The following is a 20,290-nucleotide window of genomic DNA, read 5'->3' as shown; positions in this document are numbered from 1 at the left end:
GCTAAGACCCTGCCCTGGAAGAGCAGCATGCAGAGACCAAAGCAGACTACAGTACATGGTTTTCTATATTCTTAATGCAGAGAAGGCATTAAAAATAAGACCCCAAGGCTGCTTCCAACTAGAAATGTGTTCCTAGCTAAGGATGCATCTGCTTTCCAGACTGACTAAAAAGGTTTAAAAAGCAGTACTTGAACTCGAATATGATTTTAATTTACCCAATTTAGGATCTGGATCAACCAATAAGATTCCTCCAAATTATATACACAGGGAGGGAGACAGACAATCTCAGATCTAACCCAAAGCGAGAAAAACAGCCTTTCAGAGTTCCTTCCAAGTCCACTTATAGGCATAATAGTGCTGAAAGCCATGCAAAATCGTAAGCCTATTTCCTTCCCTAAAGACACTACCAAAAACTGGACATTTAAAATGCCTAACACCTACTTACACATATAAAATGCAGCTAAATCCAGAATGAAATTCGTTCGTTCATATGTTTAATTAAACCCCAAGGCTTCAGCATCTACTCCATGTCATGGCAAATGGGGGAACTGTTTAAGATTATTTGGTAAGATTAATTAGTGTACAGAAGAAAATGCAGACCCTTTATATGATTTTAGCTCATAAAGGGGGGAAGAAAACAATCTGTGTGAAGGAAAACATTGTTCCATTTGTGACTTCCACTCTGCTGGAAAACGGGGATGCTGGCTGAGCACTGGAATGATGTCCAGTCCCCGCCTCCTCCCATACCCCCTCTGCTGACACGCTGGAGAGATCCAAGCCCACGGACAGCCCTGGTGCTTGGGAAAGAAATCCTGCTGGGTCATGAAGTGTGAGGCCTGCCTCGATCGATTTTTCTGTGAAAAAAAAGAAGAACCGCTAATAACCAAACACATTTATCCAATAAAAATCGGATGGGTCACCAGGCAGGAATCTCCACCCTCAACCAAGGGAAGCCAGCTGGGCTCCTGACTGGCCCGGAAGATCTTGGCTGGGGAATGGGAAAAGCTGACAGGAGGCCTCTCAGGAAACAAGAATGTGGGTCATGTCAGTGACGAATCTCTGAAAATGTCAAGGGAAGCTGGCCTGGTACTTGGAAGAGCTGTGGCTATGGTGGCCCCAGGAGCCTGAGACGTAAGAGGGAAGGTTCTGGGCTTGTCCAAGAGACAACCATGACCAAGCAGGCTGGAGCCACCGTGGGGGTGGTGAGGAGTAATAAGAAAAGGCAAATGACTCCTTGTGAAAATCATTACGCTTTCGAGCTATTTTTCAAGGTGGGGAATGCCACCAAATTTTCAGGCAAAACTGTCTCGAGAGACCTTTTCTGCTTGGAGGTAGGTGAGAAACGGTATCCTCAATCTAACAGGAAAGATCCTCTTCCCACACAGCAAACTGACTCAACCACAGAGGAAAACTTCCTCTTTCAAATCCCTGCATCCCAAAGAATGAAAAAACAAAGATCACTGGAGCAAAATCATAGCTGCCTGTTTGGATGTAACTCTTTTGGCATAAAATAGCACTTAGATGGTAAAATTACTTTAAAAAATATGCCATTAGTTATCAGTTGTCTAATGCCTTTTATTCCTTTAGTGATTCATTTGGTCCCAATAAATAACAGCTAGGCATGCAGCTTATCAGGTACCCCATGGGATGTGGAGGTTCCCACATGTCTCAGGAACAGGCTTGCCTACCCCAGCTGGTCTAGGTTTAAGGTGGGGCAGAACCTGACTCTACAGTAGAAGTCCCCTTCTTTTCACTGATACTCAAAGACTGACCTGACAGAGAGCTCCAGGCTACCAAGATAGTAAGCCTGTGCGGAGAGATGAGCAGAACAGCCTGGGACATCTCTCTGCACCCGAAAAATACACACCAGGGTTGACGGAATAGAGGGAGAGAACGGATGGTGTGGAAGAGGGCCTCTGAGTCATTACCGGTAACTGCCATTCACAGTGCTGTACATGTAAATGATATGACAAAAGGTGATCTCATTTAACTGTCACAACACATTTTTGTGGAGGGTATGATGACCCCATTTTACAGATGAAGAAACGGAGGCAGAAAGTCCTAAAGTAACTTGCCTCCTTCCCCTCCAAATCTGTACCTCCTTTACTCTATGTCGGTTTTCTCCACGGAACTTCTCAACGTTTGATATTTGAGATACTGATACGTTACCTTACTAGAATATAAAATCAATGAGGGCAGAAACTCTAATCTTTCTATCACTCTATCTTCAGCACTCAGAATAACACCTGGCCCACAGTCAGTATTCAACAATATTTGTTGAGTGAATTTTGACTGAATAAGCAAAACAGAAGTAAAGTTTTGGAGATCTCTCTCCAGGCAAGCTTTCCCCAGGTTTCAGATGAGAGCCGCTGAATCAAATGCAGCAGGAGCCAACACTGCTTCAGAGAAACAACTCTGCCTGGAAGCAGGCCTTGTTTATCCTCTGAATTCCAGGCACTGTTCTCTTGCCACCTCTCACTGGCCACTAAAACCAGAGAGGATGGTTGACTCTGGCAGAATTTGAAGGCGTCTGGCATGCACACATCTTTTAGGTAACCAGAAATAACTTGGAAACGCATGTGTGTGTGTGTTAAGCGGAAAGGATGAGAAAAATTAGTTTTATTGATGGGGCTACTGGGCTGTGAGTTATTTTTTAGGGGTGGGGACCACTTAGGCAGAGAGAACTCCAAGGCTGGGTTCCTCCATTGCTGGAATCATCCTCTGCTCTCCTGGCCTTCTTTCAATCCTAACAAGCCCCTCCATCCCTACCCCAGCGGTTTGAAAAAAGCATTCCCCTGGTCGGTTTTAATTTGGGGGAATTACTGCAGTATCTTAAGTCCCTAGTGGGATGTCCCCTGACTTCTTTCTCAGCATTTGTTTACTTCCTCCTTAAAAATCACTATCTCCCAGAAAAGCGATGGATGGCACGAGGCCATCTCTGTTGGTCACTGGGAGAGGAGAGAGAGACTTATTTCTGCAGTCCTTTGTAAGCACCCAGTGAATGACCTCCGTTCTTAGAGACAGGTCAGCCCCACTCCTTCCACCACTGGGAGCGGGCATTGGGCACGTTCAGGGGCATGTTCAGGGCCAAGGAAGAGCACCAGCCAGTCGATGGTGCCAGGATTAAAACCTAGGGCTTCCTGCTTTCCATGCCTCAGCCATCAGCTATGGGTTTTGTTTTGTTTCTGAACTTCTTAGAATCTCATTTATGAGTCATTTTCTTTCAAAGAAGATTCTGAAAATGGAAAGGCTAATCTCCACATGCCACTATGCTACAGTGAGAATCTTCCATACCTGACCCAGGCAGGCCAGTGCCATCCCAAGGAAGTTGCCCATGACTCTGACTTGTGTTAGTTAACTATTGCTGAAAAAACTGGCCTAAATTCAGGGGCTTAAAACAACCACAATGTATTCTTTTTCATGAATCTGTGGGGGTAATTGGGCAGCTTTTCTGTTGGTCTTTCCTGGACTCACTCATGTGGCTCCATTAGCTGACCGGTGGCCTGGGCACTGGGCTTGGCTGGGACAGCGGGCTTCCTCTCTCTAACAGTCCTTCATCCTCAAGGAGGCTAGGCTGTACTTTTTACACGGTGGCTGGGTTCCAAGAGGAGATGGGAGGCTGCAAGGCCTTGTGGCCTGGGCTTGGAAGTCATATAATGATCAAATCAAGTCAGAGGGTAAAGTCCGGCCTAGATTCAAGGACTCCACCTCTTAATGGGAGGGGCTGCAAAGATTCTTTGGCCGTTATTTAATTTAACACAGGCCTTGGAGACAGAAAAGAGAGAAGATAGTGACTAAAGAGTATCATCTGTTACCAAGCAACATATGAATTTAGTGTGGGCAAATCTTTTAACTTTTCAGAAGAAGCTGGAAATCTAGATTAAAAAAAAATTTACTAATAGACTACTTTCTAGAGCAGTTTTAGGTTTACAGAAAAATTGCTCAAAATAACTTAGAGTTTTCATATAACTCTCCCCTTTCCCTAGGTTTCCCCTATCATTAACACCTTTCATTAGTGTGGTACGTTTATTGCCACTGATGAACCAATACTGATACATTATTATTATTGCTATTATTATTAACTAAAGTCCACAGTTTACATTAGGATTCACTCTTTCTTTTCTATGGGTTTTATGGATTTTGACAAATGCATAATGTCTTGCATTATGCATTTAGTAATATCTACTATTAGGATATCATACAGAAGAGTGTCACTGTCCTAAAAATGCCCTGTGTCCTTCCTGCCCACTAATCTTTTTACAGATTCTATAGTTTTGCCTTTTCCAGAATGTCATATAGTTGGTATCATACCATACTGCAGTGTTTTCAGAGTGGCTTTCTTCTCTTAGCAGTATGCATTTATGGTTCATCCATGTCTTTTCATGCCTTGATAGCTCATTTCCTTATATCACCAAATAATATTCCATTGTCTGGACGTGCCACAGTTTGGTTATCCATTCACCTGCTGAAGAACAACTTGGCTGCTTCCAAGTTTGGGCAATTATGAATAGGCAGGATTTTGTGGGCCTAAGCTTTCAACTCATTTGGGTAAACACCTAAGAGTGTGATCGCTCGATGGTTTTTGTTTTTTTTTGTTTTGTTTTTTTTTGCGGTATGCGGGCCTCTCCCTGTTGTGGCCTCTCCGGTTGCGGAGCACAGGTTCCGGACGCGCAGGCTCAGCGGCCACGGCTCACAGGCCCAGCCGCTCCGCGGCATGTGGGATACTCCTGGAACGGGGCACGAACCCGTGTCCCCTGCATCGGCAGGCGGACTCCCAACCATCGCGCCACCAGGGAAGCCCCTTTGCTCAGCCTCTAACTGGGTGGTTTGTTTACCTACTGTTGAATTTTAAGAGTTCTTTATATATTTAGTATACTGGTCCTTTGTCAGATACGTGTTTTGCAAATACTTTTTCCTAGTCTGTGGCTTGGCTTTTCATTCTCTTAATAATGTCGTTCCCAGAGTAGAAGCTTTTAGCCTAAATGAAGTCCAACTTACCAATTTTTTCTTTCATGGATTATGCTTTTGGTGTTTCTTTAAATAGTCATTGCCAAACCCAAAGACACCTAGATTTTCTCCTATGTTGTCTTCTAGAAATTTTATAGTTTTGCATTTTACATTTAGGTCTATGGTCCATTTTGAGTTAATTTTTGTGAATGCTGTAAGGTCTGTGTCTAAATTCATTATTTTGTGTGTGTGTGTATGTGTGTGTGTGTGTGTGTGTGTGTCTAGTGGTTCCAGCATGAAATCTGGATTTTTGTGTGAAGTGACCTGATCTTAACGGTTTGTTCAATTTTTTTTTTTTTGGTGGTCGTGGTGGGGGAAAAACTAAGTTCCCCCTCCCCCAACACACACGTCTGTAGACTGTTTTTCTCCATCCTGGATTATCTCTGCCTCTCTCATCCCCTTACCTGAAATGCTCTTCATCCACCCATATCATCTTACCTGGTGCCCACCTCACATTTCATCTACGCCACTTTTCCCGACACTGACTGGTTTGTGTACCTAACAGATACCCAGTTAAGAGTTGTTGAACTCTAAATGCACTTCTGAGCTCTAAGCCCCATTTAGCACTGCCATTTACCACCATTTTTCCTCCTCAGCCAGAGTGTAAACTCCCGGGGAGGCCAGGAATCCTCTTTTTCTCCTTTACCCCAGGTAGCTCAGCAGAGGTCTGAGCATAAACCAGGTCAGCAATATTTGCTGACCATTTTAGATGAGCTAAACTTTGGTCTCGTCTCACCAAGTGTCCTCTGATCTTTAGGAGAGACAGCAACCTCAAGAGGTCCAGCTGAGGACCTGCCAAAGATAGGATCCCTGCAGCCTTGCCCTGGCAGGCCTGAAATGGTGGCATCTCTGATTCTGATGCCTGATTTAGCATTATATCCACACGAACAAGAGGACCTTCATCTCCTTGGAGAATTAGAAAAGATTTACAAAGGAGACAGCAAAATGTGGCCTCCAAAGTACCAAGGGATGCTGAGTCACAAACAAATTTCTTTCATTATGATTGTTATGTGGTCAGAAGGATCATTCCAGTCATTATGAAAACAATGAAAAACAAATGAATGAAATAAAAAGAACAGACAGTTTTCTGGTGACTGGTTTCCCCACGCTGTGCCTAATTTACAGTCAAGGTAACGGTAATCCCCCACCCCTCGACTTGGTCTTGTGTTTTCATCTGCATCATTAAGTGTCCCCATTCAAGGAGCGTTGTGCACCTCCAAGTGAACAACAACGGAAGGAATGAAAGGGTCCAGGACCGAGGCTGAGACCCAAGTGGTCTCGGCTGGTTGCAACTGAGTCCCAGCACCATGGCAGAGGGTGCCTCAGAATTCACTGACTCAGGGAAGTATTGTGGCTTCCATTTGCCGGGATGACCTCTCATCCATCTGTTGGTGGTCCAATCCCAGGCCAGGCCAATCCCAGGCAGAATAAATCTGGCAGGCACAAAGTGGGCAACAACATCTCCTGGCCCTGGGTTTCAGAAATGGGTGGAGAACCAGCTACAGAGTGTTTAGGACTGCTGGCATGGCCCTCATCAGGTCCGTAGCAAACGCTGGTGTCAGCACTGCTTCCACCTCAAGAGCAGCCCTCCTGGAGCTCAAGACTTCCAGGTATCAGTTAGCTATTCACTGGGCTTGGAAGACAACAGTCTTGCGGGAAACACACCCACATTCCTACCTCCCATCCTCCACCAGAGGCAAACAAGTGGACTGTTCCTGGCCTCATCCTCCCTTCCTTGGGAAAGCCCCCCAAACATACACCAGGTAGGGATACATCTGGTGGATGGGCGTGAAGCAGGCAAAGTGCCCCCCAGTGTTTTATGTAAAACAAATCACATCTAGATAACTGAAAAATAAAAAATCCCAAGCCCCCTCCTCCATGACCTGTTTAAAAGACCAAACCCCCCATTTCCACAAAGCTGCCAAAGTAGCCTCTTTGGACACACTGTACTCAATGGTGCCTTGGGGGGCTCCCAGCCCCCAGCAGCTGAAAACAAAGATTAAAGGCCACTAGTTGGTGCCGCCGGCTAAAATCAGGGAGTGTTAAGCAACCTGGGCTAGAAATTCAACCTTGCTCCTTCTGAGCAACAAATAACTCCAGCAACTGCAAGGAAAACGGCTCTGGGAGTACCCTGGAGAGCCATCCATCAAAAAAGGGAGACTCCACACGCAAGTCTGGCCATGGAGAACCAGAAAGGACTCACTGCCCGCAAGCTGAAGAGGTTAAATTATTTTGAGCATTTGAGGCTAGTTCTTGGTAAAAAAAAAAACCACACATCATCTACCAGATAACAGGTCATTACATTTCTTGAATATCAAGGTAGGACTTAAAGCTGCCAACAATTAAAAAGAGACCTGATTTTTCTCAATGTACAATTCCATCTTACACTGTTGCTGCATTTTCTAAGTGCCTCATATCCATTTTAGAGTCATTTTTCCTTCCAAACCTTAATATCCCTTAGTCCCTTCTAAGGCAAAAATTGTTAGACCCATTTTGCAGATCTGTAACTATGTTAGCAAGATAGAATGGCGGAGCGCGATCATGCAACCACAGCAGGGAGAGGGGCAGGAAAAGGTTCTGACATCCTGGGGCCTCACCAAGAGAAACAACTGTCCTGAAGGCAATTTGTGGCTGAACCTCAAACTATTTTCACCAGAGAAAGGCAAAGTCAACTCTGTTCTTCCTGAGTCTTATACAACTGTGGCTGGAGAGTCCAGCTGTTTTGTCATGGCCTCACATTCTTTATGCAAAAGGCTCTAGTGGACGAGATTTATGGGGTGGTCCGAAGAAGCAGGCTAAGTAATGTGGGATGTAACCACAAAAGAGAACTTTCTGGCCCAAGCAGAGTAGATCTAGTTTCCGTGGAGGGTGGGACAACCGGCCTCAAAACTGCCTGTCTCAGCTGTGGGTGCTCAACACCCAAGAATGATGCAACAGAGGTTCTTCTCCTTTAGAGAATTTGCTCTGTGATCACGGTCATGCTAAGGTTTGAGGAGTTGAAGACTCACAGAGCACCCGGGAGCTATTTTCTCTAGAAGTGGACACAGAGATAGCACTGAACATACTCAACATAATCAGGGAGAAGGGAAACTGTGACAACACAAATGAGTGAAGCAGACTTAGCTACAAATCTACTGAGCTACTACAGTGCCTGGATGTTTGTAAAACTAAAAGAAATTGCTTTTCATGCCCAGCAGCCAGCACAGGCAATGAGCCATCACCAAAGCCATCTCAGCAGGATGGTAAATCAAACATCACCAAGGCCAAGAAGCAGTATGTTAAGAATAATGATTCCCCTTTGAGATGATGATGCTTAAAAAATCCAAAACAAACTTAGCCAAGCTTCCAAGTTGAGGGAGAAGGTTTAAATCAGGTTCATGGGACAATACTCAAAGTCAGACGGGGCCAGACAGCACATTCTGGGCAGAATGGCTGACCAAGGGCTCCCTGTGGCCAGCAGCCCGACGTCATACTTACAGTGAGTTGGGCCGGGTGGGTTTGAGCACATCCAGGTCTGGGTCACTGGAGTTCATGTTGGGCTGTAAGCTGCTGCTAGAATTAAGGACGCTGTTTGCGTTTGATGAGACGACAGATTCCAAACTGGAGTCGATGAGGCTGTTTCTCTGTTCCTCTGGGGGAAGAAAAGGCCACAAACTCCATATTAATATTATTCCATAGGGAGAGTCTGCTCCTACCTATACCAAAGTTTACAGATAAAGAGATTAGATGGAGCTCTCTGGTGCCAGTGAAGCTATGAAAAGGACATAGGAAAGGATAAGAATTACAAGTGGGAAAGGAAGAGCCCAAGAGTAACAGGTGACTTGAAACTTTAGAGCAAAACTCCGTCCTCCGCTTGACAGCAAAACTCCGTCCTCCGCTTGACAGGACACATCTCCCTTGACAGACGGGACACATCTCCCTTGACAGACAGGACACATCTCCCTTGACAGACAGGACACATCTCCCTTGACAGGACACATCTCCCTTGACAGACAGGACACATCTCCCTTGACAGGACACATCTCCCCTTTCATATGACCAGCCTTTTCCTAAGAGTGGCCCCACCAACGCACCACGAATTGTGTCTTCTTTGGACTGGCAGATGGTCAGAACAGAGAGAGCCTTCAAAGCCCCCTTACAATCAATCATATTCTCTTGGTTTGGTGACATTCACCCTTTATTCTAAAACTCCTGCCCCCAGCATGGTCTTACTTGCCTAAGCCATGTCCTACCTTTGACCCTATAGTACCATGCCATAAAATATCTACTCTTTGGACAGCCACTTCCTTATGGCTCTGCAGTCTAAACCCCTGACCACTCCCCAGATAGACTCTTCTGGGTTGCTTCTAGCTCCACGTATTTGATGTTGAGCTTCCAGTTAATTCTTTGATCAATAAATCTGTAAGGACTACAGAGTAGTCTGCATATACAAAACTGAGTCCATGTTCCAAGCAGTCACATTAGTGCTTGGAGAATATTACCAAGTCAGAAGGGAGAAAACCTGAGTTCCCACCACTGACTGGCTGTATGGAGTCAGGGAATATTCCTTGACTCTCTGTTTCTTGGTTAATGCAGCTATAAAATGGGGAGCATGAGAAATGCCTTACACAGCTCGGGGAGCTGTCATGAGGATCAAGTGGGATCACATGCAAGAATGCGTTTTGTAAGCTTCAGAACCTTGCTCAAAGAAAAGAACTTTCTGTTTCTTCATATCTTTAAAAACTTGGAACCATGCACTGAAGAAAACATTGTGGGGATGATTTAGCCAAATGGCATGGGCACCACTGCTGCAGCAAAACATTAGAGACATACAATGTCATTGTTCCACATTCCTTACAGATACACCATATTGGAATCAACCGATGTTTTGGGCAATCAGTTTACGTATCAAGAAATGTCACGTCTGGGTTAATAATCCTCACTGGACCTTTCTGAAATGAGCCAGAGGTATACCATATCCCTAAGAAGAAGACTAGGCTCGCTGATATGGTAGTTTAGAGGTCAAGAAGTGAACTCAGCTCTCTTTAGGCAATAAAAGGGGTGAGGCCATGATAAAAAATACTCTTCCCTTGCACTACTCATGTATGTAAAAATATAATATGCTTATGAAATGATGTTAGAGTAATCTTCACATTAGGTACACACATACAGAAACACACAAACATACATGTATACACCAATACCACCTAGTATCTTGGCAAATTCTCAAAGCCATGTTTGAAGCCCTACGGAACACTTAAAAACCCCGTGAGGCTTGTGGGAGATTCCTGAACTCTAATTAGGTTTTGAAAAAAGTAGATTATTGATTCCTGAGGTTTAGAACTATTCATATTTCAAAAGCTTGAGTTCCAAAGAGAAACAACAAAGAAAGAGAAATCAAAAGAGTTACATTGAGCCAAGATGTAAAAGGACTAACAGGGCCTGCAAATGGGTACTTGCTACCAGGAAAAAAAACAACTCTAAAATTACATAATTTGAGGATCATTGAGGGAATGGACATGCCATTTATCAGTATGAATCAGTATAAGTAAAATTTTCCTTTGCACAAAATACTCATATCAAGACTCCTGAAAAAGTGTGAGGAGCCCAAGACTACCTTCATTCCAAGGGGAGTAAAGATGACACTTCTTTGGGGCTCAGTGGAGATGTATTCTGCTTCATATGGGAGGAGAGATGAAGAGTTTTATTAACTCTGGTTTGAGGCCAAGTTCGCAGGACATAATAATCTGAATTCATAGGAAATAGAAGAGTATAACTAAAGCTCATATTTCTCTGTGATTACATTTACTTGTCCATGAGAGGGTTATAATTCTATGAATTAAAAATAATGTCATACGAAAAGAATATCAGCTTTTCTAAAATATTATCAGGACTTTTTTTTTTCTGCCTCATTATGCATTAGAAAAACAGAGTATCTGAAATGAAACCTTCTTCGATTTTCATTTTTTCAATAAATATTTATTGAGCTCCTCCTGGGTACCAAACCCTGACCTCAGACAGCAGATTCTGACACTAATTCGTTGGTATCTTAATCAGATGTATACTAGAGTATTGATTAACTTGCACATATTCACTTGTTCATATGTCTACCTTTCTCAGTAGACTATAAGCAACCTAAGGTTGGGCATGTGACAGACAACACTTTGAAATCACAATTAAAAAAAAAATTATATAAAGATGTTTTGCTTTATAAAATATTTTATCAGAATCCTAATATTCATAAAAAGATCTGATTCTAAAAAATGGACTTAGGTAAAAGTTTTAAGAACATATCTCCCGTTACAGTATTATAGACTGGGTCTCTCCACGAGCTAATGAGGAAGGCTGTAGCATGTGGAACATGATATTTGTTTTTTCGTGTTTACTTAAAAAAAATTTTATATTGGGGGGCTTCCCTGGTGGCGCAGTGGTTGAGAGTCCACCTGCCGATGTGGGGGACACGGGTTCGTTTCCCGGTCCGGGAAGATCCCACACGCCGCGGAGCGGCTGGGCCCGTGAACCATGGCCGCTGAGCCTGCGCGTCCGGAGCCTGTGCTCCGCAACCGGAGAGGCCACAACAGTGAGAGGCCTGCGTACCGCAAAAAAAAAAAAATTTATATTGGGGTATAGTTGATTTACAATGTTGTGTTAGTTTCAGGTGTACAGCAAAGTGAGTCAGTTATACATATACATATATCTATTCTTTTTCAGATTCTTTTCCCATGTAGGTTATTACAGAATATTAAGTAGAGTTCCCTGTGCTATACAGTGGGCCCCTGTCGATTATCTATTTTATGTATAGTAGTGTGTGTTAATCCCAAACTCCCGTAAACCCACAACAGAACGAGGATATGGGCGGATAATGAGGACTCGACTGTCCCTGGACTGGCAAAGTCAACAGAATAAAACAGATGGCTACACCCAAACTGAGCCTGAGGATTTCCAGTATTCATTTACTGGAGGACACAGAATTCTTTTTTCAAACAATAAATTCTTTTTGAGATTATATTTTGACTTATATTTAGATATCTAGGACCTGTCACATATGGTGTAACCTACAACAAAACAACAACAGAAACAAAAGATCAGGGAAAGGAGTTTTTTGTCCAAAGAGAAAATGCCAAAAAATTAATCATAATATTCCATAGTTTTGCAGACAAGATGGCCAAAGACGCAGACTCTTTACTGATATCCCTCCATGGGCCATATGATAAGGAAATCTGGAAACCTGGCACTCTCTGACTACAAGATCACTACAGTTTTCTTTGACAGGAGACCTCACGTAATGAGACTGAGAGCTTCTAAGCGGACAGATGTCTAAGCTGAAATGCTGATGATCCTTCCAGTGGGTGAGTAGGAAGGTGATTATTCCAGAGAAGGAGTGGGGAGTGAAATCAATAGCAAATCAAATGTTTAGTGGTTAAGGCAAACTATACTATGACAAATTCTACAGCATTTGCAATCCGTTAAGAAATAAAGAGAAAATGATTCACCAATGTCACTCAAAACAGGAGGACTTTTGTCAGGTGGGCAAATGAATGCTTGCTCCTGACAGAAAAACAGAATGAGAACAGGCAGCCTAAAAGATTTTCTTTTTTTTTTTTTTAATTAACCAAATCATTCAAATACAGAGCTGGACTTCTCTGAGTCACTGATGATTCAAACCAGCTCTGGCATCCGCATCAGAAGGTGTAAGAAGGACCGATGGCAATTATATTGCTGAAGAAAAAAAAATTACAGGCTAGTGGGCTGAAAAAGGAAAACAACAACCAGCTACGAGTCAAACCGACAAGATCAAATGGCCAAAACAGAAAGAATGCCCCCAATGCAAGAGTCTTCTGGAACTGGTTGAAGGCAGTGAGAATGCTTGCTTTCCTCAGGCATGTTTGTCCACAAGAATCTCTCTTCATATTAGTCACAGAAAACAAGAGCCCAGAAACGATAAAATAAAAGCCCAAACAATTGTAAACATGCATGGGTAACACGTTGGATGCTTTCATGAACATGTGTTCTCCAAGGAGTGACAAGCTGGATGTGGACTTGGTCCTTAAAAACACACACTACCAAAGGGCAGGGCCACGTCTGCCCTCACAGACTACATCAAGCATCCATGACGATGACCGGTGAGTCAGTGTCAGCTCATACATTCCTGGTGCCCAGGCCGTGCACAGTAGAGAGATTAGAGCTCCACAACAGTCATGACATACATAATAAACATAAATAAGGCAACACAAACCATCAGAACGTATTCTGTTAGCACACAGGAGGCAGTTTTGTGTGATTGAGTTTTTCAGGTGCTTCGGGCAGGGACCACTAATGTCCTTGAAACCAAAGTACTAGTTACAGTGGGCAGAGTCTGTGTTTTTTTTGTACAAATCAGGAGCGGAAAAACATGAGTATGCAACCAAATCACTGCAACTAAAAAAAGCAACCGCAGAATAATTTTGGTGATATTGTACTTGTTCTGGGGGTTGCCATGGAAATCTGGGAGCTAAGCTCCATCACTTTCCATATTTACCAAGTGATTCCCGCTCGCTCCGATGACAAGCGTGCCACATACAAGACGCAGGGTCTCTTGATCACAGAACTCAGAGGCGAGGCCAGGAACGCACATGCCAAATCCGCCTGGCTCGGCAGGCCTGAACACGTCTGGCCCACTGAATACTCAGAGCTGGAGGGTAAATAGGAAACATAGACCTTCGACGCCACTTTGAGGGAGGTTTCTCATCATGCACAGAAGTCTGTCATCATAGAGGCTGATATCTCAGCTCTCCATGAGGTCTCAGACGAGTCGTCAGAAAGAAGATCTTTAACAGCAGCTCCTGACGCCTCACAGAGCCCAAAGGAGGGAACTCACTCTCCACATGATCAACCAGGAAGAAAAGGGAATCTCGCAAGACAGATGGAGGTTCTGCAGAGACCCAGGGCGTTACACCAAAAATATTAAAAGCAAAACGTTTTGCAAAAGCAAAACGCCCAGAGGCTTTCCCGGGCTATGGTGGAACGAGAGGTGTACTTTCTCCTGCTTGTTAAAGTTTTGCAATGAAGCCTGTAATGTATCATCTTGACAAGACAATGATAATAGCATAGCAGCTTAATGAATTTTGCAATAAAAAATGAGTGCACAGCAATTTCTGAGTTTACCATCTCTGGGAAACACCCAAGTACACAGGAAGCTTGGAATCAGACTTTCTAAAGCAATTTTTCTCCTCTGTAGCTTTTGCTGCTGATAAGGGTGGCGTGCCAAGCCCCACTAAAATCTGAGCTGGTCTGCTTTCATGCTGACCCAGCCTCAGTCCCTACAATAAAAATAATCTGAAGAAGTAGTTTGGGCAGCATATTTGAGCACATGAAAATAGGTTGGGCAATGTTTTAAAAAATAATCTTAAAATGTAGTTGGGGCAATGATGGACTAAACAGGGAGGTGATGAGTGAAAAATGTGGTCAACGTTGTTTGGACCCTAGATGCAGGACAAGATATCACAACTTCCGGCAGGTTGTCTTCAGCAAAACCACCACTGATTTTGGTCCCCTGTGGACTGACTGACATTCTCTCCCCATGGTGCCCATAATAACCCTCTGCATTGCAAAGGGAAAGAATGCCAATGAAAATGGAGTGCATGAGAGAATGGGGAAGTCACTGTGGCTGGCCCAGGACGGAAGTGATTCGCTGGGATGAGACATGGAGGTACAAGGGGAGCCTCTCCTGAAACAGCATTTCAAAAACCACGGCGTAGGAACGCACCTCTAATTAATGGCTGGACAGGGAACTGAATGGTCACAGTTAAGCAGACACTCTGCTACTCACAACGTAGCCCTCTTTCTTCCCTGAGAACTTACTTTTCAGGAGGGACAGTCTCCCTTTAGTCTATGGTTCCCCGGTATCTGAGGAAGCCTACATACAGACTGCTTACACCACTGCTCACGAGAAAGAAGAAAATGATATATTTACTTATTTTTATGCCATGACTCATTGCAAAATGGGTTTGAGATAGTAAATGAAGTGTATGATTAGAGAGTTTTGTTTTTATCACGTAAAAATTAGGCAATACATAATAAATATGCATTCCTCTCCAACTGAAAAGTACAGAATAGCATACAAATAACCTAGATGTATTTTGGTGTGTAAAAGCCCAGTTGTTTTTCTATACGTAGAAACAGACACATATTTTTTTCTTTTAACATGGTGGGATTACATAATGCCTAATGCTATAATACCTGTTTTACATAGTGATAATGCCAGAGATGAGAGGCTGGAATATGCTCTTTTTTATTTAATGATCTACCTTGAACTTTTCTCCTGCCATGAGCTTTCCACAGCATCATTTTTTAAGGGCCACATCAACTATGCGGTTCTCACTCACACATGGTAACCATACATAATTAAGATAAGAACCACATTACACCTTACAGTCTGTGTGACAACAGGAATCCCTGTGGATAAACATGTCGTCTGCCAAAACAAACAGGTGTGTCCAGAGCGCCCAGGATCTGCAGAGGCAACCTGAGAAAAGACACATGCTGCAGCTTTGATGGCTCCGAGAGAGGTATTATATAAAGCTCTGAACAGTATGGATTCCCAGTTATTCTTCAGCAAGGAAGACACACATGTTAAGTACATGAGCTGAATTCTCAACCTCTCCCTGGGCCTGTCTGGGAGAGGGTCCAGGATGAATTAACTGAACTAAAAGAATTAATCAGAGCGATAATCCCAGCTGCCAGTTAACAAGATCCATGTAAAATAAAGCCCAAGAATCCATTCCCACCCCACCAAGGCTGCACAACTTGTCCCAGGCTGCTGAAGTGCTGGCACTCCAGCATCAAATGGACTCCCTCTGGGGCCAGGGAGACTTTGCATTACCCTCACATATGGGCCTCTCCTTTGGACTCTGCAGGCTCCAGAGGGGGAATATTTTCTTAGTCAAACATAAAGTAAGACTATAGCCTGATGATAATCATCGTAATCTGAGCTAACATTTATTAGGTGCTGAGTATGTTCTAGGCTCACTGTCAAGTACTTTACATGCACTGGCTCACTTAATCACGGTAATTCCCCTCCAAGGAAGCTATTATTAGTGATTGATTTTACAGATGAACAAATGGAGGTTCAGAAATGAAAAGTAACGGACTCAGGCTTCCCTGGTGGCGCAGTGGTTGAGAGTCCGCCTGCCAATGCAGGGGATGCGGGTTCGTGCCCCGGTCTGGGAATATCCCACATGCCGCGGAGCGGCTGGGCCCGTGAGCCATGGCCGCTGAGCCTGTGCGTCCGGAGCCTGTGCTCCACAGCGGGAGAGGCCACAACAGTGAGAGGCCCGCGTACCGAAAAAAAAAAAAGCTTAAAAAAAGTAATGGACTCTAGGTCTCAGAGATGGTGGGTGATAGAGATGGCATTGAAACTACAGAGCCCCTGCTTCCAACCAGCATCAGCCTGCCCCAAACCCCAACAGAGAGTCTAAGAGACACTCCGCTAATGACAGAAGACAAGCAACCTTGACAATCCCTCCCTCCCTCAAGCTAGTGCTTCTCTAACTTTAGCTGGCATCAGCATCACCAGGGTGCTTTTAAAATTACAGAGGCCTGAGCTCCAGGCATGACCTGATTCAGAATGTACTGGGGAGGAGACCAGGCATCTGTACCTTTCAACAAGCTCCTTACATGATTCCAATGCACACCCAAGTCTAAAAACCACACTTCCAAGAAACATATTTTAACACCTTGGGACAGGTATACTTTGGAGAAATTTTGGGTTTGGTTCCAGACCACTGCAATAAAGCAAATGTTGCAAGAAGGCAAGTCACATGAATTTTTGGGTTTCCCAGCGCATATAAAAGTTATGTTCACCCTGCACTGTTGTCTATTAAGTATGTAATAGCACTATGTCTAAAACAACAATATGCACACTTTAATTACAAAAAACTTTATTGCCAAAAAAAGCTAACCATCATCTGACATCGCAGTGTTGCCACAAACCTTCAATTTGTGGAAAGCGCAGTATCTGCGAAGTGCAATAGAAAGAGGTATGCCTGTGTTAAGCACTAAAAATTCCGGACAAAATAAGTGATACGTGTCGCCCTGCAACCTTTTGGAAGAAATCTGAAAAAGCACAAGACCTGGGTGCTTGGTTCCCTCTAATCCTCCGGCTCTACCTTCTGCAGTCGCCTGGAAAAAGTATAGCTTTCACCTAGACATACCAGTCCAATCTCTGCTTCATGATGTATCTGCGTGCTAACTTGGAGATTAAACAGTAATCTCCTTCGCTACCATTCATCTGGCAGCACAGCTGAAAAACCTCCTTCCATCTGTTCTAAAGTGATCACAAACGAGAGTGACTGCCTTGGCCCAGCATATTAAGTGACTGTTGAATGCACACTGCTTGCTGCAGAGCTGGGGTGACATGGGGGGGGGTGTCATCGTGTGGCTGCTGCTTGCCACCACACGTATTGAGGAACCCATTCAATATGGTTCAACTGCCTCCGTGGCAACGCTGGACTCTGGGACAGATGGTTTTTATTGCTTCCTTAACTCAGTCTAGCAAGGTTTTCACTTCGGCAGCTCAAGAAGTGACAACATGGCATGGGGAAGGGGCATGACTTGGGTACAAATCCCTTCTCTGCCGTTCGCCCGCTGTGTGACTACTTAACCCTTCGAGCCCTGGTTTACTTGCTTGTAAAATGTGGATGATGAGAACCTACCTCATGGGGTGATTACCAATTATAAGGATGAGATGAGATAACACTGGGAAAAGGAAAAAGTCATCTGGAGAAGACTCCACTACCACTCTCAGATTAAAGTGGACGAGTCTTACAGAGGTGCCTGGGCACACAAATGGTCTACCCACACAGAATGAAAAACTCCTTCTGGGAAATAAAACACACATCAGTGAGCATCAACTAACATGCCAGATACTTCCATGACAATCTGAGGCCAGAGTGTTGGCGCAGATGCACTTCTAAGAGATAAGAATGGGCTCCAACTTCTGCACAGGGCAGGGGCACTGCAGCGAGGTGAAGGGGAAACGTGTGCTGGTGGGAAGCACCCAAGGGAACTACTCTGGGAGTTTTGGGCTCATCAAGCATGTCAACTAGGGGCTGAAGAGAGGGCTGACCCATGGATCACAGAACAAATATTAAACTGCAAGTATGCCAACGAGGAGGAAAAACATAACTGAACTCAAAAGGGAGTAGGCACACAGACATAATAGGAAATGAGGTTCTGAGAGTATCATATGAAGTCTGAAGGTAGAAGAGAGGTACATGGAGATATTGTGCAGGTGTACGTGTGTGTGTGTGTGTGTGTGTGTGTGTGTGTGTGTGTGTGTTCTCACAGGTGCGATCCCTGTAACAAGATATCTACTCTGTGGCAAGAATCTGAAGAAAGGTAAGGTCGTGTGAAACCTGGAGAGGTGTCACAACGAACCCAGAGTGCACAACGTGAAATCGACAGGTGAATGGTGAGTGTCCACAGTGATATAAACAGCTAATGGACAACATCTGAACCCAGTTCCAGTTGAGCAGACAAAGGAATCTTGAGTTTGTGTGTTTAGGTTAAGAAGAAGGATCTGAGCCAGACAGAAATTTAGAGCAAGCTCTGTGGACTCCAAACTGTGGTACGTATTCCACAGGTGGACACACAACAATTCTAAGGTCAAATGTGGATGAACATTTTTTAGCTGAACAGTGTCATATTTATTTTAATGTATATTAGAGAGTAATACAGTAAGACAATAAAATTCACGTTGTAGAAATTTTACTGAGTAGGATGAGGCCGTGTAAAGAAGTGAGCTGCTTTCAAATTGATTTATATAAATATATTAAACAAACAACAGTGCAAAAGTTATGTGGTTGTAGCCCAAAGAGTGAATGAAGGCCTATGTAAATGATTCAAGTTTGGGAAGTACTGAGCTAGGTATGGAAAGAGGCCTTAATCTGAAAAACATCACTGTATGGAAATACAGCATTTTTCCCCCCCACAAATTACCTGCAGTCTTCCCCAGCATTTTAACTCCAAAGAGTAAACTCAGTGAAGTGCTTTGATAGTCTTCTATCTTTGTCCATAGACCAAAGGGGAGGGTTTGTGTGTGAAAACAGTACACTGTGACCTGCTCATCTAACGGTGGCGAGTGGCTGCACCTCAACCTAGGAGGGGCGAGAGCTGGCAGAACCTTCCAGCTCCTGCTCCTATGGTGCCTTTCCAGGCCAGCCTGGACATTACTCTAATTTCCCAGGAAAACAAGGGTTTCTAAAATCAACTCTAAAAGTATATGTATACACGCACCCCTATGTGCTTTTCAATGAAAATGTTTCTGCAGAGAAAGGGAGGAAAGTTGAGCACCCCACAAATATCTGCGCATATGGAGATTCCAGCCCCATTTCCAGGGAGCGTCTCCTCGTGTTCAGAGGGAAGATGTAGTGCTTCACTGTCTTCCCGTCTCCCATCCTCCTGTCCCCTGTGTACAGACAGGGACGGCTTGATCTGCAGCTCAGGCACGTCTGCTTTCACACATCCTTAACTTTCACCTGCTGCCTCGTGTGATAAAATTAATCTTGGGCAAGGATCTAATTGATTTTCTCCTAATCGCCATCTTCTTTCTTACATGCCCCCAGAATATGCTTTAAGACCTGATCCAGAGCTGCCTCTGTTTCCATCTAACCATAAACTCGGCACTATTTCAAGTCTTAGAGGAATTTACCAATATCGTCTGATCTGTCCTGGTCTGCACTGTACATTGCTTAGTACAAAACCTTAGGTGACTGTGGCTGTCGTGGAAACATGAGAAGCATCTCACCCCACAGCTCGATGCTGTGTTTGTGGCAGATGTGGGTGAGGCCAGGCCTGTTCCAAGTGTTCTTTGTTACAGACCACAGCAAGAACGACCCCAACCAGATACTTAAGGGGAACACAGGCTATTGTTCAATGGGAAGCCAATCCCAGTACGGGTCAAAGCCCTAAAACTGTGCATTATCTGCTGACCTAGAAATTCTTCCAGGAATTGATCATAAGGAAATAATCATGAATATGAACAGATTTAGCTATGAGGATGATGATAGTGGCTTTACTCATAAAAGCAGCATATCTGAAACAACCTCACTGGTTGCACCAACGTGCAGCCATATTATGGGATATGACGACCTCTTTAAAAGCAGTGATCCTCCGAGGGTGGGGAAGATTTGTGTTCAGGAGTAATGATAAGGAAGGCCATTACTTCTGAACGACAAAGGGATAAAAAACATTTTCTGTAACAAAGATAGAGATGCCAATCCAGATACGGAGTCTCTTTTCTCTTCAAAGCAAAGTGGGTCATTTT

General features: G+C 44.0%; 1 protein-coding gene across 3 annotated transcripts in view; it reads right to left on the bottom strand.

Moving 5' to 3' along the window:
* ARHGAP26 (Rho GTPase activating protein 26) overlaps positions 1 to 20,290 on the bottom strand; it is a 485,399-nt gene that overhangs the window by 57,052 nt on the left and 408,057 nt on the right. For all 3 annotated transcript variants that reach the window (XM_065873120.1, XM_065873121.1, XM_065873122.1), the window contains exon 20: positions 8,485 to 8,638. In XM_065873120.1, coding sequence (XP_065729192.1) covers positions 8,485 to 8,638 — 154 coding nt within the window. The remainder of the gene's footprint in view (positions 1 to 8,484; positions 8,639 to 20,290) is intronic.

Source organism: Phocoena phocoena, chromosome 3 (genome assembly GCF_963924675.1).
Source record: "Phocoena phocoena chromosome 3, mPhoPho1.1, whole genome shotgun sequence".
NCBI lineage: Eukaryota > Metazoa > Chordata > Mammalia > Artiodactyla > Phocoenidae > Phocoena > Phocoena phocoena.
This window is presented reverse-complemented; position numbering and strand designations above follow the sequence as displayed.